At 39.3% G+C, this 27,330-nt stretch overlaps 1 protein-coding gene across 18 annotated transcripts in view; it reads left to right on the top strand.

Annotated features, from left to right (window-relative positions):
* Positions 1-26,028, top strand: part of LOC129763297 (inositol hexakisphosphate and diphosphoinositol-pentakisphosphate kinase) — a 64,261-nt gene extending 38,233 nt beyond the window's left edge. For 11 of the 18 annotated variants that reach the window (XM_055762219.1, XM_055762208.1, XM_055762209.1 and 8 more), the window contains 8 exons: positions 1,929-3,235; positions 3,295-3,390; positions 3,446-3,680; positions 13,190-14,533; positions 20,481-20,696; positions 24,308-24,446; positions 24,510-24,783; positions 24,853-26,028. In XM_055762219.1, the coding sequence (XP_055618194.1) occupies positions 1,929-3,235; positions 3,295-3,390; positions 3,446-3,680; positions 13,190-14,533; positions 20,481-20,696; positions 24,308-24,446; positions 24,510-24,783; positions 24,853-25,932 (4,691 nt within the window). In that variant the 3' untranslated portion in view covers positions 25,933-26,028. The remainder of the gene's footprint in view (positions 1-1,928; positions 3,236-3,294; positions 3,391-3,445; positions 3,681-13,189; positions 14,534-20,480; positions 20,697-24,307; positions 24,447-24,509; positions 24,784-24,852) is intronic. The other 7 variants (XM_055762211.1, XM_055762218.1, XM_055762212.1 and 4 more) reach the window with 4 other exon arrangements.
* Positions 26,029-27,330: the final 1,302 nt, after the last annotated feature.

Raw genomic sequence — 27,330 nt, 5'->3', positions numbered from 1 at the left:
CGATAGCCACAATTTCAACGTTGGGAGGATACCTCATCCAGGAAGTAGTATCCAATGCATATGAAGGGTTCGTGATTGCCAAAATTAATGGAATCTTCGTGTGCAATTGCTATGCACCCCCGGAATAGATGGTCGATTGAGTAGTTCGATCAGATGATCTATAACCTAACAGAAGAGCTCATCGGACGGAGTCTCATAGTATTCGGCGGAGATTTAAACGTATGGTCAGTGGAGTGGGGGAGTAGATTTACCTACGCGAGTGGTTTTAGTCTACTGGACGCCCTGGCAAAGCTGAATGTGAGACTGGTTAACAAAGCCTCCAACAGCACCTTCCATAGAAATAGTCGAGGATCAATTATTGATGTCCCCTTTTTCAGTACGACGTTGGCATCAAAAAATTATTGGAAAGTGTGCGATGATTATACTCGTAGCGATCACCAAGCCATTCGCTACATTGTCCATTATCAGAATTCACCTAAACAAGAAGTATGAGAACAAAAGACGAAAGTCGAAAGAATTCGATAAGAATCTCTTCCGTTGAAGCACTACGAGAGGAACGATCAGTCACCAATCTCAATGCTGGGGAGCTGACATTTTTTTTTCTATTGAAAGCATGTCACGTTGCCATACCGCGAAAACTAATGGTCGAACTGTCTGCGAGTCAGGAGGAGAATGCAAAAGGCCTGAAATACTACCGGCAGAGTGGAGCGCAGGGAAGTACTCAAACGGCGAACGGCGCGCTTTAGCATGAAGTAAGACTTAGCAAGATAAACTGCTTTAAAGAGGTATGCCGCGATGCCGATACGAGCCCTTGGGGCAATCCATATAGAGTGGTGATGGCAAAGATTACAGGTCCATCGACGCTCCGTGAAAACTGTCCGGTGAGGTTGAGGTATATTGTTGAAGGGCTCTTCCCGCAGCATGTTCCGATGAGTTGGCAAGCAACACCATATAGTGATGATGAAGACTCTAGTTTGGTCGGCTTCTTGATCAGTACGGAGAGTTATGCATATGCGCATATTACACCGATTCAGTTGGGTCGGTGTTTGCACTAGTAGGCCAGCCCGACCTAACGATTGGCCGTCTGCAGTCTCCGGGTCCCTAAGATTACGAATGTCGGGATTTTATTGGGGGTACAATAAATTTTAAGAAAGACAATTCATTCTCGCTAGACGCTCGCCGGCGAACGATGTTTACTCAAACGGGAAGTGGGTGTTGTGAGGAAGGGTAGAGCAAGCGTAACATTTATGTAGACTAATTAGAAACGACAGATATTTTGTCAATTGGAAATGGTATACAAATTATATCATACACAAAGAGGGGAAAGAATTTGGGAGTTATTGACAGGCAAAGTAGCGGACAAACATGAGAAGGCGGAGATTAAATGTTGCACCAGTATTGCGTGATTGCTTCATTTGCTGAATATTTTGCTTTCGCTACATACAAGTTATTCGACGATGTTGTGCACAAAGCAAACGACAATCTTGCTTTGCGAGCCGTGTCTTGCATCACCTGCATATTAATCATGATGGAATTTCAAGCAGGTACCAATATTTATAGATTTTTGTGATTCAAATAATTTGTTGTTGTTGTCTGTTGTGTATTCGTCTCTACCAATAGTTTGCTTTCAAAGCATATAACTCGTAAACATTTTATCTTTTGAATGGAGTGATTATCATGTCACTTCGTACAGTCGACAAAGATGTGTTAAAGATCAAAACCTTGCGCCTCCAACGTAATGCTTCCGTTTTCGAAACACCCGAAATATTCTCCCATTAGTTGAGAATTTATGCAGATGCAACTTCAAACAAATGATTACAGAGCTAGCGGTAGTCCTACGTCAATCTTGCGATTATTACCCACCCCTAGTTTTTTTATATGCTCTAATACTTTGTTATTTTCCATACAATTGTTCCTATGTGGAACAGTAGATGCCCCAAAGGACCCTTCACTGGTTTTAATTTTAAAATGGGGAGGTGAACTAACCCCGGCCGGTCGAATTCAAGCTGAAGAGTTGGGAAGAATTTTCCGATGCATGTATCCGGGAGGACAAAGTCGTGACGGAAAGGAGGGTCTAGGTGCCCAAGGTTTAGGTCTTTTGCGGTTACATTCAACCTTTCGCCATGATTTGAAAATATATGCTTCGGACGAAGGTCGAGTTCAAATGACGGCAGCGGCATTCGCGAAAGGACTGTTGGCGTTGGAGGGAGAGTTGACTCCAATATTGGTACAGATGGTGAAAAGTGCCAATACTAATGGTTTACTAGACAATGACTGTGATTCGAGTAAATATCAAAACATGGCGAAGTCGCGTTTGCATGAGCTAATGCAAATCGATCGGGATTTCACGGTAGAAGATCGTGCCGCAATAAATCCCGACAATGCCATAAGTATCAACCTCGCAATGGATTTTGTCAAGAATCCAGTCAAGTGTTGCGCACATGTACACTCGCTAATTCAATCCTTGCTTGGAGTTGTGGCTGTAAAAAGGGATGACCCTAAGACTAGGGATGCGGTACTGTATCATGGAGAAACATGGGAACTCATGGGTCGCAGATGGGGTAAAATAGAAAAAGACTTCTGCACCAAAAGCAAAAACTATGATATTTCGAAAATACCAGACATATACGATTGTATTAAGTATGACTTGCAACATAACCAACATACCCTTCAGTTTGATTTGGCTGAAGAATTGTACATATACGCTAAGTATTTAGCAGATGTTGTGATTCCACAAGAGTATGGCTTAACGGTTCATGAGAAACTGACGATAGGTCAAGGAATTTGTACGCCTCTTTTGAAGAAAATTCGCGCTGATTTGCAACGAAACATTGAAGAAGTTGGCGATGAAAGTGTAAATCGACTGAACCCTCGGTATAGCCATGGTGTTTCAAGCCCCGGTAGGCATGTTCGAACACGGTTGTATTTCACTAGTGAAAGTCACGTTCATTCGTTATTGACCGTATTACGTTACGGTGGTCTCTTGAACGTTCTAACCGACGAGCAGTGGCGTCGGGCGATGGAATATGTATCCATGGTTTCGGAATTGAACTATATGTCCCAGATTGTAATAATGTTGTATGAAGATCCTACCAAGGATCCCTGCTCGGAGGAACGTTTCCATGTAGAGTTACACTTCAGTCCGGGAGTAAACTGTTGTGTGCAGAAAAATTTGCCTCCTGGTCCGGGCTTTAGACCGCACAGTCGCAATGATTCCGTTACATCAAAGAATGCGGTGAGTACCTAAATCACGGTGAAGTACAAAATAAGGTAAACAAAATGGAACCGTTTCAGAGTGGCGACGAGGAGAGCACATCCCGTATTGACGAAGAAAATGATACGGAAGAGGAGAATTCCCATGGATCTTGTCAAACTCTCTCGAAAGAAAATGTAGTATCGATGCAAACAGTATAAAAAATGACATTAGTAATTCTCTTTTGTACAGTCTTTCACAGAAACGTTTAAAAACAAAGACAGAAAGATTCGTAAGATCAAATCATCTGAGCCAATCCCAATTGGATCTTGTCACACTGTGTCTGGCCATGAAGCTATGGATTTAGCGAAGAGGTTAAGCGAAGAGATAGCCGCGCAGCAACAAACCGGACTGCAGAGACCTCTCAGTCCGGATGAGCCACGTGCCGCTCGATCGTTCGAGCACGGTAAACATGGAAGAATCAAGGGTCAGTACCGATGAGATGTATAAATTATTTAAAGTACTATTGAGCATTTCTCGGCCATAACTCGTGTTCTCTATCTAAAACCACTGTAAATGCTCTAATAGTATTTTCGATTCCGCTCGCAAGCATTTTGCTGTGTGGAAAAAAAGTTTTCCAGTAATGAAATCAAGCTTGTATGTCTTCCTCGACATTTGTTAATCTCATTACACACATTTCACACCTAATATGAAGGATTTCTTTGAGATCACACATTTTTAATTTGCACCGTTAGGTTTTTATTCTGTAATTTGCTTGTTTGATATGCCTTTTTGTTTATATGTCTAAAGCTATGTGCATTCCATCATGATCTATCAAACACAATCCACGTTTGCGTTCTTTGTGGAAATCAGGAAAATCATACACTGTCATGACATGATGCTTATTTTATTTTCTTGGATGGAACGATGAGGTCTGTATTCTCAATAATCTGGACACCCAATTATATTAAAAAGCCATGAAACTTTAAATTTCTAATGCAACTGTTTATTTCATAATTATGGGCAGTGGCGTAGCGTGATCGGGTGACACCCGAGCGCCAACGAGATACACAGTAACCAGATTATCCGTGGAATAGTCTGGCAAAGTCATCACGAATAACGAATATCGCGGATAACGCAATAAAGGTCTAAAATGAGATCCAAACACGGAAAAAATATATTTCAGCATGTAAATCATGTTTTATCAATACAGACATCATGAACTCTTCTTTGCATGACTTTTTCCTTACTGGTGGAATAAATCAATGTCCAGACACGAACAAATTTAAGTGAACTTGTTCTTTTATATAATTTTTGGGAATTCAATGTTATGATCAAAATTTCCACCACTATGCAAAGAAGGGTTAAACTATCCATCTACAAGGTCGTGTACAACAGTGGTCTGATAATTTGAAAACCATGACCAAAACAAAAGAGCATGAGCCTACCACTCGCTGACAAATTCCGGGAAGGCCTATATATTTACTATGGAACTCATCTGTTCGCGGATTATGGGGGTTTCACTGTAATTGATTTCGCACAGAAAGCGATCATGATGTTATAGTTCGCATGCCTGTGTATCATGAAGTGCTAGCCGAATCAGAGTTCTTTCGTTTTCGTTTGTTTCACGATCCGTAGCATGTAACAGCAAATGAATGCTACCGACGGAAATGACTTCTGCAAGTTCATATTTGATCAAATGAAGGTGAGTTACTCAGTGAAACGTTCAATCGGCAAACACTGTTCACACTAGCTCTAACCCAAAAAATGATGAACTCGTACCAGGGTCCTGGCATCCCTATCCCAACAAACACAAATTGAGCCAAGGCTGCATAAAATTTGTCGTATTGAATTTAGTTACATCCTTACTAATAGATAATCCTTTAGTTTGCAAATATTTCTGCGCTAGATCTACTTTACGTAGTACATCATACCAGAATTACAGATGACACAGAATTCTGAAATCACAAACTGCTGGTAGAAGGATCGTGAACTTGATCTAGTATTCGAATTATCGGTAGTATCGCATGAAACTTCATTGGTTGTGATCAACCTATTGTAGTTCGTATAAATTGTTTTCACAACTTTACAATGAGCACATCATCCAATTTGCGACAATTTTTTCCCATCACCCCCTTTCTCTCTGTGTGCAGTGGCGTAGTATACGGAGGATCAATCTCTGAGGGGTGACTCCAGGGCCCTGCTACCACCATTCTTTTCCTATTTGAGTATCAAATTCCCTGATTGAAATGTAGACGCCACTGTCTACGGTATAAATTTCATAAAGTGCTCAACTGTGAAGATTTTACGACCTAACTATTTGCTGATTGCCAGCAAAGAAATCCCTATCTATATTTTCCTGTTCTTATCCTCCACTTCGCCACTCGGGATCCTAAATAAACATTTTTCTTTCTATGCCCTATTCTTTTTCTGCCCTTCGCGCTCATTCGATGCGCGATAAAGGACGAGACCTAAACAGAAAAAAAATTATCACCTCTCGAGTGACCCATACAGCACTCTCGCCTTGGGTCTTATCAAAACATGCTTCCCACGAAAAAGGTTAAAGTAAGAAACATCTAGCTAATTGCCAGCAATAAATATTAACTTCTATTCCTTCGTTTAATGCGTGAAACCCATTTATGCGAACCACGATGTGCTGATCACAGCCAATGAAGTTTATGCGATACTGCCGAGAACTCGAATCCTATAATAAATAAGTATAAGTTCACGGTCTCTTCAGTGATTTCAGAATTTTATGCCATGTGTAATTCTGTAAATGTGCTAATGAAGTAGATCTAGCGCAAAAATAAAACCTTATTAAACTAAAAAAACTAGAGGATTATCTCTGGGTAATATTGTGTCCAGACTCAATGTGTTGCCCATTTCTCTTGCTGTTGAAAGGAACATTCAGTCGAAAGCCACTCAAAAGGCTTTTTTGAGGCCTTCCGGACCTGGGATAACAATGAATGAGAGTTTTTATCGAGAATTACAAACGCGGAGGTAGCCGACATTTTTGAAGCAATTCAAAATCAACACGTCTCAGCATCCAACAGCGAACTGGGAAGTCGAATCTCTTACATCCAAATTTCTACCACGAAGTTTTGAAGAGAGAACTTTTGTTAGAGATATTAAAAATTCCATGGACATCATGAAGGCCGCTAGAATCAGCCTAGACGATGCCATTCATTTGACTGCATTAGATGTGTTACAGTTCATCGTGTAGTGGGACTTTCAAGAAACGCTCCCAAAATTATACAACCTAGGTTTGAAACCTAGCTTGAGTTTGAAAAATCACTACAAGTAATACTCACATTGTGGAATGAACTTAAGACTTCAGAAACTTCACATCTATCCACTTCAACAGTTAGGTCGGAGATCGTGCGAAGCTAGGTTACGTTTAAATACATAAAACCGAAGTGTGGGCGGTTGACACCCAAGACACCCTCCCGGGTGGAGCCTTTTTTTTTTTTTTCTTTTTTTTTTTACCCTCCACTCACCCCCATCTCGAAGATACTCTGACTTGAGGATCCTAGAGTTGGGCTCCAGTTATTAAAAAAAAAAAAATAAAAAGGACATAAACAAACATTTAGAAACGAGGTGAGTGGACAAAAACATGAAGAACAAAAATGTATGGACCCCAGTGAAAAAAAAAATTTTTCTTTTAAGGGATCCATATAAGAGGAGAAACATAAAATAGAGAAAAAAAAAAAAAAAAAAACAAAACATGGAACATTAATTTCTCAAAATAGGGTACTGGCAAGCATACAACGATACATGGATTATTGTGGTTGATCGATCTATAATACGAAAACATTGGTCATTGATTTGAGATATTGTTTTAATTTCTTTTTAAAATTATCAGAACGTGTGATAGTTCGAATTTCAGATGGCAAGGCATTAAAACGAGATGGTCCATAAAACAGAATGCGTTGCTGACCAACATTAGTTGTTGCTCTACTTCGCATTAAATTTTGTGCTTGTCGTGTGATGTGTTGATGATTTACTATAGGTATTGTCAAATTATGGTGAATATCATTGTCATTAATAACGCTGTGGATAAGTTTGATAGTCTGAAATTCGCGTAGTCCAAGAAGAGGCAGTATTTTATGAGAATCGTCGGAATATAAGTCTAACGTTGGATGGAGGATTGGTAGTTTGTATATTATTTTCAGACACCTATTTTGCAACACTTGTAGTTTTTTAAGTTTCGTTTTACATGCGTGTCCCCAAACCACTATTCCATATTGCAGTAATGAGTGAATACATGCAAAATAAAAATTTTTCAACGGTCTCTGTGATACAAAGTAGGATACTCTTTTCAATATACCACAAAGTGAGGAGATTTTTCTTTCTAAAGAATTTATTTGTTGTGTCCATGATAAACCTGTATCTAAATGTATTCCAAGGTATTTAAAATGGTTCACCTTGTCAATCGAGACATTCTCAAACTTTGGGTCGGGACAAGCGAAGATTTTTTTCCTTGGTGAATGGAAGAACATGTATTTAGTTTTTGACAAATTTAGTGACAACAGATTTTGTTGAAAATACCTACAAAGAATAAAAAAAAAAAAAAAAAAAAAAAAAAGCCTTGTGGGACTCCTGAACAAACAGCAAACGTAGATGAAGCGTGAGACTGCTTCAGTCAGTTGATGAAACCTTCAGAAGCACCAAGATGGGATAGTTTTCTCACCAGGATGCGGTGGTCAATTCGATCGAAAGTAGCTTTTATGTTGGTATAAATAGCATCAACTTGAGTACGTTCCTATGAAAGATTGACATAAGTCGATAAGAACTCGGGGAGATTAGTGCTAACCGAGGGTCTTGTCCTAAAGCCATGTTGTACTGGTGAGATATAACTTGTCTTAACTTCGAATAAGACAACATCGTTCACGCTTAGCTTGGGTGCGGCAGATGAGCTAGTTATCCTACCATAGTTGGTCGCGTTACACTTGTCTGCTTTTTTGGAGGCGACAAACACAAATGAGAGACGGCGCCAGTGGTTGTGTGGTTAGCGTAACAGCCTCACAATCCGATCGGCCTGGGTTCAATCCCAGCTGGCGTCGTTGGGATTTTCTGAGGCGAAAAATCTCTGGTTACGTCTTCCTTCTGAGGGGAAGTAAAAGAAGTTGGCCCGGCTCATGAGTTGCTGAGTCTGATAGGTAGGAACAGGTGGAGTCGCCTCCCTGATGTCGGTGATTGGCACTGAAGTGGCGGAAATAGGCCAACGAAAAATAAGCGAAGATAAAAAAAAACACAAATGAGTGCTTCCCCATACATCTGTAAAGATTCGTTGATCCAGCGAAATTGCATAGATGCGAGAGAGTGCCGAAGCTGTAACAAAACAACAAAAAAAGCATTTCTGGAATGCCATCAGAGGCGAGGAACTGTTGAACGTTTCATTTTTTTTCGTCCTTCTCTAGCATTGGTGTAGTAACAATGAACGATCGCAAGTTTAGTGAAAGCTCCGGAACGTAAGCTGCAGCACTCTCGGCTTCAAGCGAGCTGGCTGCATCAGCGAGAAATACTAAAGCAAAGTGTTTTGAAAATAAATCACACGATCTAGGAACAGAGGGTGACTTATAATCGCCCAGAAACACCTCAGATCAGATATATGTAAAATGGAATTGAAAGTATTCCAGAAACTTCTTGGATTTCTATGCAAGTTTTTGTTCATGGCTGCAATATTTAAAAAGTTAGTGTTTTGAGCGTGTCCAGATTATCGCGGAAACGAATCTGGAATTAACAGTTGTAAAAAACGCGATTCTAAATACAATAATTTTCAATTGGGTTAAAATATTTAATAGATGAGTTCCAACCAAAGGAACAAGTACCAACGAACAAGATGTATGTTTTTTTCTGAAAAAACAAAGGCAATTTTAATTTTCGCATTTAACATGTGGGAATATCGTGACTTCACTCTACTCAGAGACATGAGACATAAGGAACTGTACAAATTTACTACATAATCATCATCTCTATTCATCCATTAACTATATCGCTGGTTATGTTTTGCCATAATCATTTAGATAGTCGTAAGGTTATCATTTTACCCCATGGACATGTTCTTATCATTATGACTTCTATACATTCACAATCATCGCTCTCATCAGTAGACATCAAAGATTCAATCATATATATTGTACAAAAATACCTGCATACTTGTCCGTTGTCTGCATATAGTTTTTTCCCTGGTTTAGGTTATTTGTGCGCAACTACACCTATGCTACTTACCTTCCGATAATGATTGGACATCTGTGATCTGCGTCAACATAACTAGAGCTTCGGTATCCAACAACAACAAAATCGGAAGGTGACTAGTGCAAGTGTAATTAGGCCATTTAGTTCAAATATTACGACGCAACATATAAACACCTTAATGTTTTTTTCTATTTCAAAAATAACACCGTCAATGAGTCTTCGAGTGGCCTCTTCAAACTACACTTCAAATAAAACTGACAAAAAAAAACAACAACAGTAGTAGTTTCAGCTGGCTGGCAATTGTTCCGTGTTTTTGGTATTTTTTGTTGCGTCCATTACTTTCAATCTTCCTGGTGTGTATGTGAGAGCTACAATCGGTGCTAGCTAGAATGGGTACAGAAAATCGATACTCTACTACTAGCGTGTTGACTATAAAGTTGAAAACCATGAGCTTCTTCTCTTTGGATTGGAGTAGTTTTCCTCTGTAGTCAACAAGTTGTAGCCGCATTTACAAATCTTCGGGCAGATTCAATTTGGGAATGGAGATACACAATATTGTTGTGGTTGCTCATTCGAGCCACTAAATCTTATCATTGAGAGCTTAATAGAAGGGGTATCAGATCAAAAATCCTAATTATTTTACCATCAAGGCCAGAGGCACAATGACCGTACGAGGTCTGTTCACGAAGTATCGCTACTTTCGAATTTACGTGGGTTACGTATATTCGATTCTAGATTTTTGTTGTGGCATTATGTTGGTACATATGTCTCTCACTTATGCTGACAAGTAGGGCTATTTTGAATGTTCAGTTAATTTTTGACAACTTCTTTTCTTACACGTGTTTTAGTTCATCTGAAATCGAATATAAGTAATCCGTGGGTACACACAAATCGTGATATTTTTAGAACAGCTCTTGTAGATAGAGTGGTCTACTCTATCCCATTCCATTAAGCATTTCCATAGCTATAGCCGATTTTGCTTCAGCACTACGAAAGGATTTCTCTAGCGATAGGCAATAGTCAAAAATCGAAGATGAACCAAAACACGTGTAAGAAAAGCAGTTGTCAAAAGTTAACTGAACATTCAAAATAGCCGTACTTGTGAGCATAAGTGAGAGACATGAGTACCAACATAATGCCACAAAAAAAATCTAGAATCGAATATACGTAACCCACGTAAATTAAAAAGTAGCAATACTTTTTGAACAGACCTCGTATTGCTTGTGTATTGAATTGTGAAAATTTGCTTTATATTCAGTGATTTTGTGAGCATGTCTGTAACCATAAGGCTTGAAAAATTTAGAAAGAGAAAAATATAGAAAACATTATTCCTTTATAGTTTTGATGAATTTTCGTACTTTTCTTCGGATACCCTCCATGAAAGTTTGGACTCTTGGTAAACCACAGCGGTCATTTTATTCCACGATCTCTTCATGTCTGTACCGCCCCCTTCTTCAATTTCCACTTGACAGTTGCTCAATATTTCTCGATTGGGTGAAATTAGGGACAATTGGTAGGATTGAGATCTTTTTCAATGTAATCGACCACATTGTTACTGTGCCACTGAAGCACCACTCGACTGTAGTGGCAGCTTGACAAACCTGGCTAAATCATCACTAGATCTTTGAGGGCCGTAATAAACGGAAGTAGTCGTTTCTGCAGGCACTCTTCCCTATACACTTTCGAGACCATTGTTTTGTTTGTGACGAGAGCCTTCAGGATCAACGTCAAGTTTTTACCGTTGAAAGATACAGATTACCAGGGATACAGGAATTTAATTATGCCTACTACGACCTTTCATGTTTCAAGCTTCATGCTTGGATAGAGAAGATGTCACAGACAAGTGGTGCACTTGTTGACATGGCAGTTTGGTTGTCTTCGTAGGTTGTCTTCATCTGTTTCCTCACGTACAAGATTTAACTCTTTGCGATCGTTAGTCTGCTCTTAGTCTATTGAGATCATAGTCTAACTAACTGACCAACTGACATGAGTGAACTTACACCGGAATCGATGATTCTGTCATTTGCAGATCATCCAACGGTCAACGTAAACATAACGGGTGAGTAGCGGGACTAAAAGAAGACATGTTTGGTGAAAAAGTTTTCTTTAAATTCAATTCTTTATTGCATTTTTAAAAGTCCATACAATGAGCGTTTGAGGTGTAAAAAAATAGACAGGTAGTGTCCCATCATCTTCAATCTTCCTCAAATTCCCGGAACCCTCGCCATCGTGGTCTGGCCACTTTATTGGCACATCTGATGATACGGGATTTGAGTTGATGAGCGGTGGTGGCTTCGCAACCATGTTCGTACACCGACGGGCAAAGTATGGCCCACTACGATTGGCCGCGCCTAGGGTACGTTTGAGGGGCTGTCTTTGCTATGTACAAACGGTATTTTATGGGCAGTCAGACAATCCAGAGTAGCCTAGGTTCGCTTGGTTCAGTCCTAACACAATATCTTTATCCTTATGGTGCTTTTTACAAAAACAACCATTCTAGGTAAACAGCTCTCCGATTTCGATGCTGTTCAAGCATTCAAGCATTTTAAAAAATTGCATACAATTGTTCCTCATTTAATTGATTTCAATTCCGACTTATTTCTCTAATTGCGGTTGTGTTCATAATGTTCATCCAGCAACTTGTTTCCTATTAAATTTAGCTCCAGAGCATCATCCGCACGCGTCTTCATAGCTCTTGTCTACGCGTCGAAGGATATCGGGATTCCCCCAGAATAAAAACAACCATGGTGTTTTCATCCAAGTCCAGCACTACACATAACCTTGTGTACAGGTTTTCCATTTTCGTGAGATAACCTTCACATTTCGTGTAGCGGGTCTCACACATACGCTTCAATAAAAAAAACCCTCGTCAATAGGGGGATTTGACACTGCCCACGCTTCCGAATAACAACAAACTGGTTGTCTTCAAGAAGCTGCAAAATCGTCGCTCGTGCTTTTTCATCACCTTCGGTCCATTCTTCCGGAACACCATGTTTCAAAAATTGCGCAAAATTGCGGTGACTCGGATAGCGTCAATTTTGCGGCTTAAGGTCCCCTCGGTCCCTTATCCTCGTGAGATGGGGACTTCGCCTCCATCACATTGACCTCAGAATAAATGTCATCACGAAAAAAGAAATTCATTATTAAAATTGCGCTGCGGTGCCATAGTACGTAAATACTTTTTCTTACAACTACTGTTTACATAAATTGAATTTTAAAATATTACTGATGGTAAAATAAAATTTAGATAAAATTTTGATCTGATACTCACTGATCGCCAAGCCGCAATACTCAAATTACTTCATCATATCCTCATATTTGGTTTCTAATCGTTTTGGTTATACCTCTATGTGTTACATTGTTGTTTAGTTGTGGTTTATGCTTATATCTGACAGGACACGCATCTTGACCCAAGGTTTTCACGATTTTTATATTAATCATGAGAACGAATAACATGAGTTTTCCACTGTGTGTGCTTAACCCGATTTTAACCTAACTATAGCCCCCATTATTGACATATTTTTATTTTCTATTCGGGTGTGGTTTTTTTCATCGTAAGTTTCATTGTTTTCTCTTTTATTCTTCTTTCTCTTTTTCATATGAAACATGTTGATTTATTTCCATCTACTTTTATTCCTGGATAACTTTTGAGTATACTCCTAAAACTGGGTATTGTATATTTCACAATGAAATCGATGGTGTCGTTTAATGTGATAACAAATTGGTGTTATTCATTCCATTTATATTTTTATTTTAACGTTTTATTGTTTCTGTATTATAAACATATTAAATACGCAGGCGAAATGTCATCTGCCATTATAGAACCCGAATGTGCTTACGAAAAGGCAATGGACGAAATTCGCTTTTCTTCAACGGAATTTTCACAAAGACCAGACACTCTTAGAAATGACTTCACCTGGTTTGATTCACACAACACACTAGGAACAAACAACAAAATTCGCGAACACTACGCACAGACTACCATACTAACAATTGATGAAATACCTTCAACTTGTCAAAGTTTCTTCGTACGCGAATCATATTCATGTGATTCGATCGACGAATTCAGGCCGAATATGACAGATCAAGATCTGTACGTTTCTTCATTTTCAGATACAGACTCTGAAACGTCACGTTACTATAGCGCTTGTCATGATTTTGATCCTTTCCACTACAAATATCCGCTGAGTAGCAGAGCTTTGTCATATACTTTTTCTAACGATCCAGAAAAAGATAATTTGGTAACTCCCTTCGGTGGCCTCGGTTACAAATCGTTGTTTTGTCCATCGCTTCCACAAATTAGCAAAAGTTTTGACGATTTAGATTACTTGACGGATGCCGATACGCCTCGCATTCTCGAGAATGGTTCAACCATTACATTGCTGTTTCAGGGCAAACCATCTACTCGCAGCCCTTGTGTAAGATTTCAATCTCAAAAGCTTGCTAATGCTGACTCTGAACGGCTGAAATCAGGTTTTCCAACAAACGTTTCGGGTTTATTTCGAGTTGCCAGTGATCCTGGGCTACCAATTCGTAGCTTAGATTATTTTGCGAACCATTTGGATCATGCCCAATCTGCTCATGAGACAATAACGTTTATTTCTCTGACTAGTCCACCGCCCGACGAGATGTTGACAGATATAACTTTAGACCGCAGCTTCAAAGTTTTGCTGGACAGAGCTGGTCAACCGGTCTACTCCGATAAAATGACCACTGTGACTAGCGACCAGGATAGTAAACCTATTAATACCGCTATTTGTACCACAACTAACAACAACAGTAACAATAACCTTGCACCTAATCGCAAACCTCAATGTTCAAAATTCGTCAAATCATACACCACAGACAACAGCGCGATCCCGTCCGGCGGTTGCAGTGTTGCCGTTGTTGGTGGTGGTGGGTCCGGTGGTGTATGCCAGGCTTCCTCCTCTCACGGTTCGTCCCACTCCTCCACCGGTGGCGCAACTGTAAGACGTCAACGACACAGCATTGCCGGCCAGATGAGCTACTTTAAGATGCTAGGTGGCTTCGGTAAGAAAATGGCTACCAGTACCAACAGTTTGTTCAGCACCGCGGTCATCAGTGGCAGCTCGTCGGCACCGAACCTACGTGATATGATTCCGAGCACGGCCTCACCGTCAGGTAATTTTCCATTAGATTTATCGCGTTTGATCCACATTCAAAGACAATTTCAGAACACAGTCATCGAAGTTTCCACACTGATTGATCATTATTGCTTATTTTGAACAAATGCAAGGTTTGATAGAAAACAATTAGATGTTTGTAACTTTTATTTACCAACATTAGTTTTGTTCTGTTTGGAGACAAAACAAGGCATAATTTCTAGATTAAATGCGTTCACCATCACCATCTCTACGGAGAGTACTAGCTACTTTTTTGTTGGAGAGTCTCTCGTTAGTCTTGACGATGGATTCAAGTAGGTTAAGCCAACTTGCGTTGATTAGTCTACTCCTCGATTCTACAGTCCAGGCGTTGAAGTCGCCATGACAATGGGACTTCGCGCTGTGTGTTCGATTGTCCATCTTGGAAGAGCATAGCAGCTGTATACAAAGATATCGTTGATGCCTGCTTTGTCACTGGCTACCACATACTTAGGAAAATTTCCCGTGACTGTAATGGCAGTCAGTTATCCAATTCCTGTTGTTAGGGGGAACTCGTTCCAAGATAACAACAGCGTCGCACTTAATCTTTGCTACAGCTTAGTAGCTGTTGAGTTGTTTCATAGTGATTGAGGTTTATCTTCCTCCCGTTTTGGTTGTCAACGACGCTTTGAAGACTGGTGAATTTGAGCTTCCAGTATCGTGATCGTCTCCGTTCTCGATAGCGCAGAGTATTCATATTGTTGCATTCTGTGGCTAAGTGCCCCTTCTACCCACATCTCAACCAGAGCTTCATCTACGCTCTTGCAATTTCTAGCTTGGTGGCGAAAGTCTATGCATCAAACATCTTGGTGAGAGGGTCTCAGTGTATACACCGTGGTTTCTCGTTGTTTCATGGTAGCCGTACTGCAGCTCTCTACGCGTTACCATACGTCTTCCTCATCAGTAGCGAAGCTTCTTCCAGCTCGAACTGTGTTTTCAAGACTTCAGTACATCCTCTCTTGTGATCTCGTTCATATTTCTGCATTCGACCACACTTTCCTGTGACAATCTCAACAATGATTTCTCAACAACATTCAAGAGCAAAGTCTTTTTCCAGCTCGAATTACACTTTCACATTCTGGGTGCGCCCCACCTTCGCCACATTTTCTCCAAGGTTGTTCAGAGGTGCGTAGACTTTTTCCTTCTGTAAAATGTCACTATATAACACATCGCCGGCTTTGCTTACAATCAGAGCGTCTGGCTTCTGCCTCTCTTTCCAGATCTTCGAAGTATTTTTCAGCGCGAGTCTCCTTCAATAAGCCTTTTCTCGTCGCCAGTATTCATACGGCCATTTTTGCTTAGTTTTCTTTGTTCTCATTTATTTCTATTATTTATTCACAATGATGCTACATCTCATGAAGAGATTAGATTTGAATTACACCGATTCTTTCCAAGTTCTGTTCCATCTGGTTCAACCATCTAGTTCGCTGGACTAATCTTCATCTTGTTCCCACCCATTTCGATGAGAACACCATCTTTGCAGGGCTGCTGTCCGAAAATCTTGCTATCCTTGGCGACTCTCTGCATGCTGGGTTCACCGTAGAGTTGCGCCAGTTCGTGGTTCATTCTCCTTCTCCATACTCCGTTTTCCTGTACACCACGTATATTGGCGTTGGAAAACACCAAGTGCATGTGAGGCGTCATCGAGAATCGTCCATGCTTCGTGCCCGTACAAGACTTCCGGTCGTATAAGAAATTTGTACATGGCACACTTCGTACGGGGTCGGAGTTTGATGGACCTTAAGGATTTGCGGAACCTATAGGCACGACTTCAGTTGACTATGCGTCTTCGAATTTCGCGGCTGTTGTTGTTGTCAGTTGTTATCAACGAGCCAAGGTAGACAACTTCATCTACCACCTCATGCTCGTTGCCGTCGATCACAACATCATCAACTACTGTCGATGGGGGTGAAAATGGATCAGAAAAGGTAGTTTTCGAACTTTTTGTTGAATAACTATTGTAAATTAGAGTAAAACACAATTCTGATTCTGATTACAATTCTGAAATGTTCTCCAATGATGAACACTCGTAAGTATTCAAGGAATTGTTCAATAATATTATTTTTTTTACTGAACTACGATTAAAAGAAAGTTGACCCAATCTCACCCCTTAGGGTGGGTTTAGACTAGTGATATATTCATGTGAAGAAATATGATAAGATTTATAGAAATCGCATCAACCGTTTACACTAGCGTGAACTTCTATAATGAATATATTCATATTTTCGGTGAATTTATTCACCTAAAGTAGAACTGCATCCAACTTTAGTGTGAGAAATTCACAAGCGTTTACATATGCTGAATTTATTCAAGTTATATATACCTCGAATAAGTGTATCAAATTTATTCTCACCCGTTTACACCTATTTTCACGTGAATAAATCTATCTATAGCTATAGATCTCCCTAATGTAAACCCGCCATTAGAGGGGGTGACAATGGGTCAAAGTAGTGAATTTTACTTTCTATTAAGAATTGGATTTAGAAATCAATTTCTCAATAATTTCAATGTAATTTAACAACATGTAAGTGGCTTGAATGATTATTTGAGTTACGAAGATAGTGTCAATCCACCTAGAAGTGCGTTGGAAATGTTTATCTACACCTATTTCATGTCAAACCGATATAGTGGTTCTCAGATTTTCGTGAAAAGTGCTAGTTTTGTTCTTCATCACAAAACACTAGACCCGTATTTTTTATCATTAGGGTGACCATTTCCATTGTAGAGTTGCTCAAAAAATAATTTTTTCCCATTTTTTCCAAAAATGATTTTTTTTTATTCATAACTTAGTAGTTACCGATTCGGATGATCTACATATCAAATTAAACGGGTGACCATTTCCATTTTCTTTTTTTTTGTGATATTTTTTTAAACTCATAACTTTTGAACTACTGCACCGATTCAGATGATCGGCATATCAAATTTAAGCCAATTAGCTAGTCTTTTTCAAAATATTGTACTTGCAGAAATTTTGGGTTTTGGTCTTGTAATTATGGATTGTATTTTTTTATAGTTTACATTGTCTCGGGACCAAGGGCGCTATATTTTTTTAAATATTTTTTCTTGAAAGCTAAGATTTTGTTTAGATAACATATCCAAAATTTAGAGATGCGTTATTTTTTGTTATTGAGTTATGATTTTTCAAACTTAACCGATGGTCCGAAAAATCATTTTTCCATTTTTTCCAAAAATGTTTTTTTTATTTCATAACTTTTAAACTACCGGGCCGATTCAGATGATCGATATACCAATTTGAAGCCACATGAAATACCATATATGCATAAAAGTTGGATTCTAGTCGCATAGGAATATTGAACAAAAACTGAATACATATTAACTTTGCAAAATCACTCGAAAACGAAAAAAAACCTCTCTGATATTCGGATATGTTATGTAAAAAAACCCTCAACTTTCAAAAAAAAACATAAAAAATATGCTGATCTTAGTTCCGAAACCATGTAAGCTATGGAAAATAATTACAATCAATCATTACGAAAACAAAATCTGTTTTTTTTTCAAGTGTAATATTTTTCAAACAAAGCTTTAATTTGATATATATCGATCATATAAATCGGTCCAGTAGTTCAAAAGTTATGAATTATTGAAAAAAATCATTTTTGGAAAAAAGGGAAAAGTTGATTTTTCGGACAATCATAAAATAAAAATGGCCACCCTGATGAAAAAAAAAATACGGGTCTAATATTTTACGATGAGGAATAAAACTTCCAATTTTCATGAAAATCTGACAATCACTATATCGGTTTGGCATGGAATCCAATTCTGTGCTTGACCCATTCTCACCCCCACTCAGTGTTAATAAGAAATTATTTCGAAAATATTGATTTTCGAATGGAAAAAAAAATTATGTTCAAAATCAGTAATAACTTATCTGGCAAGACTTTAAAGAATCATTCTATCCAATATTTACAATTTTAACAGTTCTGTATAATGCAGGGCATGAGATTTTTTCTGAGTTTTATATATTTGATAGCTATTTACACATATTTGACAGCTATTTGCACATAAAACATTGATGAATTGTTAAATAATAACTATTTGTACTACAGTTAAGTATTATGCATTGGAAGTTGTGGAAATATATCTCCTATTAAACGGCTCACAGCTTTCAAAAATATTCGCAATATTTACTAATAGTAACTTTCTCCATTTTAGACCCAGTTTCACCCCCATAATCCATTTTCACCCCCATCGACGGCACAAGGAAGAATTCTGTTACGGTCAGTCCCTCTTGCAAGCATGTATTTAATCTTAAACGCATTTATTCCAAGCCCAATCAGCCCTGCTTCGTGTTTCAAGTCCGCTACCGCTTTGTCTATCTCGACGCGTCATTGTCCGATGAGCTGTTCTGTCAATTGAAGACTATCTGATCGAACTGCTCTATCGTCCATCTCAGGAGTGCATAATAAGTACATACAAAAATTACGTTAAATCACGAGCCCTTTTTATGCATTCGATACCACTCCTCGTATAAGGTACTTCACTTCCCCATTGTCGTTAATGCGGCTATGTTGGCTCTATCGGTCAGCTAATTTCCATTGTCGCCGTGGGACTGACTTCTCCTTCCATACACTGTTCCTATAGTTTTCTTTTCTTTCAGACCTTGGAAATAACCTAATATAGTGTTCTAGTGAATGTTCCTCTTCTATGCTTTTAGAGCATCCGTCCTTGCCGATAACTTTGTAAGCCATCCAAATCCCTTGCTTGTTCAACCATCTAATACCCTGCTGGACCTCGTGGAGTTCGGGGCCTAGTAACTGAACTTCTTACACACCTGGATCAAACCAATTTTCGCTCCGACTTACTGCTCATCAAAGTGCTGCTCCCACCTGTCAACCACTTCGCTTTTGTCCATGGTAAGGTCGTGACCAACATGATCATAGTCCTACTGTTGGCGCTCCTTCCGTCACATAATCGTCATGTCGTTCCATGTCACGGCTATGCTTGGTCAAGTGCTTTCTCGACCTAGGACATAGGTGATCGCCCAGTTTTTCTTCATCTCCGTTGCATCGTATTCTCCAGCACTGTGGGTAGCGTCACTTCGAGCCGCTGCGAGTAGTCTCCGCAGCGTGCGTTAGTGATGTTTGGGACACACCGTTCGTCGATGAGAACGTAATCAATTTGGTTTGTTTGATTTGTTGGTTAGATTATCTCTCTGTAGTCTTGTGGATGTGCATGTGAATAGAGAAAGTATTTCGGACTACCAGTCTTCGGGAAGTTGACATTGAAGTTCTGAATTGTTATACCTCTATCCAGAAGCTTCTGGACAAACTCCACATTCTTCATTGTTCTTGGTTGAAATACATCAATTTCGGAACAAACTTTTCAGTCTAAAAATAAGCTTGTCAAGATTCAAATGAAATGTCGATATCACTAGTAACCTTCTTAACCCTTTCGCGACGGGTGCCGTGTATATACGGCAGTCACTTGGTGCATCACAGCGGCTGCCGCCCTCTTTATACGGCAACCACTTCTAGGTCCGGCTGACACCAGCGACAGCGGCAGAACTTATTGTTAGAGAATGATGCCACAGAAAATCACCAATCGATGCACTATCAGCCCACATATTTATTTTTTGTTATTTTTCTATCAAACCTTGTATAATGTACTATAGCTAAATGCCGTTGTAATTGTGAATAACAACAAATCATATTTTGGAACGTTCGATGCAAACCGTACAATTTTTCTCTTGTTTTAAGCAGTCATTATTATAATATTTGATTTCCTACTCCCTCCAAACGAAACCACCCTGGTTTCTAATAAAACCTATCAACAATGCTTGTTATCATGCTTTTAACGATAAACTTCGAAAAACAAAACATGAAACTACTCTACCGCTTTCTACACCCTGTGTTGAACAATGTGCATCACCCATCACCACCTCCAACCTATTCTATATTCGGTTCAAGCAATTGAAGGATTTGGTGGTGTGCCTCCGATCCGGCCACTCGAGACGTTGCACAATGCGCTTTCGCTGCGCCAGCTGGACCACTTTCTGGAAAAAATGACGACCGGACCGTTGTTCAAGACGCCAGCCTCTTCGCCACCGAAGTACCCTTCGACGCCGCTCCCAACCCCAACGCCAAGCCCAGCGATTCCCGAGCGATCCGTGCTGCCAACGGCGAGTAAGTGTGATTCAAACCAATAAATAATATCGGACTAGAGAACTTGGTGGAAATCCTATCTTTTCCAATGCTACAATTGTGCTTTGCTAGATAATTTTTATTCTTTCTTTTTTGTTAGACGTTTTCCTGTTTTTATTCTTTTCGTTTCGATTACTCAGATTAGTAGTTCAGAGGTCTAGAATTGTATCAAGTATAGTGCGGTTCACAATTGCAGTTCAGAGCAGTTATTTACAGTTGTGTTCGAAATAATAGCTGTGGGTGGTCCACAAGTCCACAAGTGGCTGCGATTGCAATCACGAATTACAAACCACTATTCTATCGCATTTATTTGCACTCTGTAAATTTTTAATAGTGTTTAGATCTGAACACTCTATTTGGCATATCCCATAACCTCAAACTTTTTCTTCAATACTATTAGTTAGCATGTTCACTCTCATATAAATATATTTTTAAATTTTTGTTCTGTATCCAATCCAAATCCAAATCCAATCCAAATGCCATGTCCTCCGTACGATGCAGAATGAATCCCATTTGCATCATTTTTTTTTTAAAAAAAAGGACCTTATGTGGACTATAAGTGTATTGTATGGCCTTCATCAATCGTTGTATGACTGTCACAATGCTTCGGTTTTATAATGACCCTAAAAAATCGCTCTTCGCTGGTGTTATTGTAGAAGATGTCCAAAAATATCGAAACATGCTTGGGCCAGGTTCATGCGTATCCAATTGGTTGATGATATCGACAGTAAATATAGTAATCGAGAATGATTTAGCGCTCCTATTATTTTGAACACAATTGTATATGTTTATTTAAGTGTATTCAGGGAATTTCTAAATGTTCAACAGTAAGTTTAACTTGAAAACCACCATAAAATCATTTTGTATGAGCTGTAAAAACTGCTTGTCGCAATGTCTTCAATAAATTTTATTTATGTTCACTGTTTAGTTGTTCATGTTTTGAAGCTATCGTAAATGTATCACTGAACGTGGCAAGTATCTTCTCATAATATCTAGAAGTAAAGAAGTTACGCTTCAATTTCACCAAAAAAAAACATTGCTTTCTGTTCAAATCATACAGTTTGCAGCTTTTTTTTTTAATTGTTCTTTAAGTCGGTCTATTCATAAGGCCATCTACACACTAGACTACGTAAGTTGGAAAGCAACTTAACGAATATTGCAAAAAAAAGTTGAGAGCATGTGTAATCAAACACAAGCATACACGCTAGGCAACTGGAAACTTTGGTTGAACCAACTTTTTCGATTCAACTCAGCATGTAGAGCCGGCAACTTTTTCGTTCAATGGTTGTTGACGTTTCGATTTCTGCGTCGTAAGTTTCAATATTTATCAGTGGTAAAATCAAACGATTGTTTGTGGTAGCACAACGAGAATGAATTAAGACAATGACGATCCCATACATAGAAATCAAATGACAAATATCGTGGTATGGGTTCGTTCGTAATTCTTCGGATCGATTGACGTTTACTCGCAACTGAATAACTCACAACGTCTAAATCCGACTTAAAGCCGGTTTCAAGATTTCAAGTTTCCAAATGAGATAAAGTTTCTGAAGATTATTTTTCCACGTCTCTACTATATGTTTTCGTATCATATATTCTATGAATAATTACATTTGAATAATGTAAAGCAAAATTGTTGCGTATTTCACAGCAAATTTTTGTATTTTTCTGTTATGCTTCATCATGAAAACTAGTATGAGAGTACATACCATGAGTAAATTATGTAGAAGTGTATTTTCTAGAGATGGGCAAAACAGTTCACTTTCATGAACGGTTCAGTCACAAACCGTTCATCTAAGTGAATCAGTTCTTTTGAACCGTTCTTTCGCTCTTTCGTTCAGCGGTATTAAGAACAACATAGAATGTTAGCTGGAACCCAACATCAATAGACAGCTATTAATTGATATCGTTGGATTGGATAGTGTACAAATGGGATTTATATTTTTGAAATTTAGTGAGGAAAGATAAGCTGCTTCTTCTTTAAACTCGCAAAATGTATGTGAAAATGTATATCAGCCGACAAAAGTGTATGTAGTAATTTGAGGCGCACAAAATATGTCCAATTTTTCATATTTTCTGTTAGGGCAGCACACAGGTTCCATGTAAGATCATATTTCATAATGATCATTCAGAGAAAAAAAATCAGCAGCGATTTTCACTAAAAATCAATCATACAAACAATCACGATAACACGTACACGCAATAGGCCAAACAATGGATTGAAAGCAGAGATCGAAATGCTCGCCGATTTGAGACGAAAAACATCCGTTTTCACCCACAGGAAAAAATAGCTGAGAATATAGGAGGCGAGAGAATGTTATACGCTCACTTCGATTCTCGCGAGAAACGCAAAGCCGATTTTTATTTTTCGGTGAGTTATGATTGCCGAAAAATGGTTTCGTTTTCAGTGACTCTTTGATGCAGATAATGGTTTTTCACTTCTTCAGTACAGCTGAAAACATTGCATGAAAATATGCGGCAATATTGGGTTTCATCGTGAAGTGAACATGAGATGGATTAATATTTGTACAATTCAGACGCTGTCCAAATGCAAATCGTTTGGACGCTGTCCTAACAGATTAACGTTGGTGAAGTTAGCTATGATTTTTCGCTCCATATTTTCAGTACCAAATGAGAGACGAAAAACCATTCTCGTTGAACTTCCGAGAACGATATTTTCCACATCTCTTTCTCTCTGAAAAAGAATTTTCGGTGAAAACGAAGAGACGAAAATATCAACAATACACGGTTCATCGAAAACTAGATTGATTGATTGAATATTTATCGTGCATCCGAGCGAGGATTTCGATCTCTGATTGAAAGCAACGAAAAAACTTTTTTCTGAACTTGCCCTCACTATTAGATTTTATGTTTACCTAATTAATGGATCGCCCCGGCTTCCCCCAGATTTTGTTTCTGATAATCAGGAAGTATATGAATGTTACGCGGAATTGAAAGAATACATGAAATTGAAAATATATAGTTTTGCCTTTAAAACTACCATAATCTAATTTAATTTTTATCCCGAAATTGAGTATACATCAACAAAATGAACCCTACGTTACATGCATTTTGCTCGTAAATGGCAATATCGTTTTATTTTTCTTACAAGCGTTCTCGTTATATTTATCCATTCCATAGAGCACATATCAGTTCAGCTGCACTCGTTCGTTCGCAAACACTTCGTTCTCAAACATTTCGTTCCGCAACACTTGGTGATGTTGAGACTCTTCCGAACCGTTTCAGAACGGCTCACACTTTGGATTTCGGAAATTTCGAAAGTTTTGCTCTCTCTCGTGACAGGGATTTTTGTTTCGAACGTAAAGGATTGAATCGCAACGCGTTTGAAGCCATGATGTAAACAAATAAATTTGTCCTGACTATCAATGCCTGCTGTGATTTAGTTACAAGTTAAGAATCTTGATTCAGCGAAATTTTGAAAAATTGATCAAAAAAATATTTTTTCATGTTCAACCTATATGTGTGCTTTGCTTTGTAAATTTAAAAAATCCATAATTTGTATCTTCGCTCTCATAAATCCAACAATATTCCATCTTTCGTTCACGTGAATTCCATCCATCGAACCCGTGAAGGCTGGAGTGGACACTCGAGCATGACTAGCAGCATGAGCGCAATGTCCAGCGGCGGTCCGTCCTCTCCCAATTATAGCGACATGCTTTCCCGCGGATGTCCTAGTAGTGACATGTCGGCTAGCATCACTAGCACTGATGGGTAAGATTCGTTTCATTGCCGAGTAGTTGCCCCCGAAACGATACTCTAATTGTGATTTAACAGGAGCATTGCGTTAGCTGCTGGCGGAGGAACCCGAGATAATATGCCAAAAATATTCCCCATGATTGATAACGATTTGAACGTGCTTGGGTCCCATTTTAATTACGACCAGCTTGCGGCTAGTATTAATTTGGAAAGTTCGGCTAAGATTCCACCCATCAGTAAAGACGGTACGCTAGACATCAGCGGTGATTTGACTCCCATCAGCACCTGCTCAGATTGGGAGTTCAATACTAACGATGCTACGAAGGGTTCGACAAATACCAACAATGACCTAGTTAGTATTATACATAATTGTACCTACCTTTTGTATAGCTCTTGTACTACCACCTTGCTTTCTTTGTAGACTGCTGAGGATGATGACGAAGATGCCACTATTTCGACAGACACTTGTTTGAGTACCGGAGAAATTACAGCTGCAAGCGAAGAATCAAATACGACTCCAAATCTTAATATAACTTTGGGTTCTACCAGCAGCAGCAAAACAGTCCAGAAAGAGTTTCTTTTCGATATGAAAAATATTAAACATGATATGAGCATTTTGAGGAGCGAAGATCTCGTACCATCTTCTTCAGCATCGTCATATTCAACGGAAGTAATCCCCAAAATAGAAAACCGTTTACGCGGTAATCGTATTCAAAAACAGATTAGTCTATACGAGAAAGATCTACGAACTGAGGCAAAGAACTTATCACATGAATTGAACAAATTTGGCGAACGATCTGCTACCAGCTTGAAACGAACCGCATCTTGTAACGCTCCCGAAACAAGCCATTCGCACATGTCGTTCGAAGAGCTCCAAAAGGATTTTCCGAATATAGAGAAAAATTTAGTCAGCAAATTTGAACACGAACAAGAAAAATGTTCCAAATCCAGTAAATCCGTATCGACCCGCTTGAACAACTCACCCACTCCAGGTGCGCTTGTGATTCGTGAAGGGTTCATCGAACCCCCACGGATAACTAGAGTCCCGAAGAGCTTTCACGGTAAAACTGACCACCATCAGATTCAGGTGAACGATCTGGCTAGGCGAGCAAGTGACTTAGCGCGACCGTCGTCTTCTGTGTCAGCGCTCGCTCCCACAGCGTTACAATTCTGCGGAAGAGACTCAGCCAACAAGTATAATAAAAATCAAATACGGCAAAGTATTAATACGATTTCAGTTAGTAACAGTACGAAAACGGGCACACATACAGTGGGGAATGCAGGACCAAATGGAGCAAATGCCGGATTGGGAAGATTTACGACTTCTATTGTGCAAGAACCGCCGGCAGGTATCATGGAAACTGTCCAACGAGCAGATACTAACACGGGAATGAATCAATTCGCTGGAGATGTACTTACAGCAAGTTCTACTGTTGGCGTTGGACAATCCGAAAAGCTACCACAACAGTCGAGTCAAGATCGAGCAGATACAGAAAAATAGTGACCATAATCTATAGATGTTTTTTTTTGCAAACCAATCGTATTGCACAGTAAAAAAGTATTACTATCATCATTCCACGCAGAACTAGAACATTTTATTGTGGTGAAAATATGAGAAAATATTTTTCTGTTGATTTTTTTTTCATTCATGAATTTTTAGCAGAACTGTCAGGTTACCCCCTTCTTCTTCGCTATCTGTATATGTTTTATGTCGAATAATGAAGTATTTGTATATGTAGACGTGTTTCTACACCCCTAAAATCGTGTGACCGGGGGCAGTCCGCACCCCCGTCGATGTCACTGAGTAATTGTTAAATTTTCAATTACTTTTTTTAAACTTGTTTTTCCTATTGTTGTGTGTTTGTTGATATGATCAATTACAGGTCACAATCGCGACACTGAGTGGTGCCTCGGTATGTAAAATTAGAGGCAAGTGAACCCCTTTCACAGCACGGGCCGAAGGTAATAGTGGCCAGTGATCATACAACAAGCAGAATAGTGTGCCGGCTGGATACCATTCTATCCTGGATTCCTCGAGTCGAGAGAGACGCGCCGCGTTGGATGTGGGGTACAGACTAGGGGGGTGTTGCTGATTAATGGTCAGCTGCATACCAATAGAAAGTATCCCGTGTTGGTCACACGTACAGAACATTGGAAGACTGCAACATCGCAACTACGAGAAACGCATTGTAATACTAACCTCGAGTCATCCGCGAGTAATCATAGGGCTCTATTATTATTTTTTTTTCGTAGAAATCTTGCATAGACACCCAGTCGCCATGTTGACTGGGTAGTGTGAGATTCCTACTCACCAAAAACCACCCCTTTCTTCGTGCCATTTCCCTCTCGGAACCACCGTTTGGTATTACTTCGGAAGGAAGTGTTTCTTGTGTTCATTCTTTGGTCTGCTCTCCATTTTCGTTCGAGTTCCGTCATTATTGCGATTATGACACTATTCACTGCATTCCACGAGTGCGCGCTTTTACACATTTCGTGTACGATGTTATCGGCATTCAAATTGGGCCCGCACGCAACGATCAACTCTCTTATCTACTGGACAAATCGAGGACATTCGAAGACCACGTGTTCTGCTGTTTCTTCTGTTTGACCACACTCGAGACAGAACGGTGAGTTCGCGTGTCCGAACCTGTTCAAGTATCACCTAAAACATCCATGACCTGACAGAAATTGCGTCAAATGAAAATTTACTTCTCCATGCTTGCGCCCAATCCAATTTGTGATATTTGGAATTAGTCGGTGGGTCCATTGACCGTTAACCGTGGTGTTCCATACCTGTTGCCACTTTCGTATTGAATCTAATCTTGCACCTTTCCACAATTCTCTGTTGCTCTGCGCGTTCGTTGTTTTAACTTATAGCGTACGTTGTCTTTAGCAAGGA

The sequence above is a fragment of the Toxorhynchites rutilus genome, chromosome 1 (genome assembly GCF_029784135.1).
Source record: "Toxorhynchites rutilus septentrionalis strain SRP chromosome 1, ASM2978413v1, whole genome shotgun sequence".
In the NCBI taxonomy this organism is placed as follows: Eukaryota; Metazoa; Arthropoda; class Insecta; order Diptera; family Culicidae; genus Toxorhynchites; species Toxorhynchites rutilus.
The sequence above is the reverse complement of the archived record's forward strand: the minus strand, read 5'-3'. Positions and strand labels throughout refer to the sequence as shown.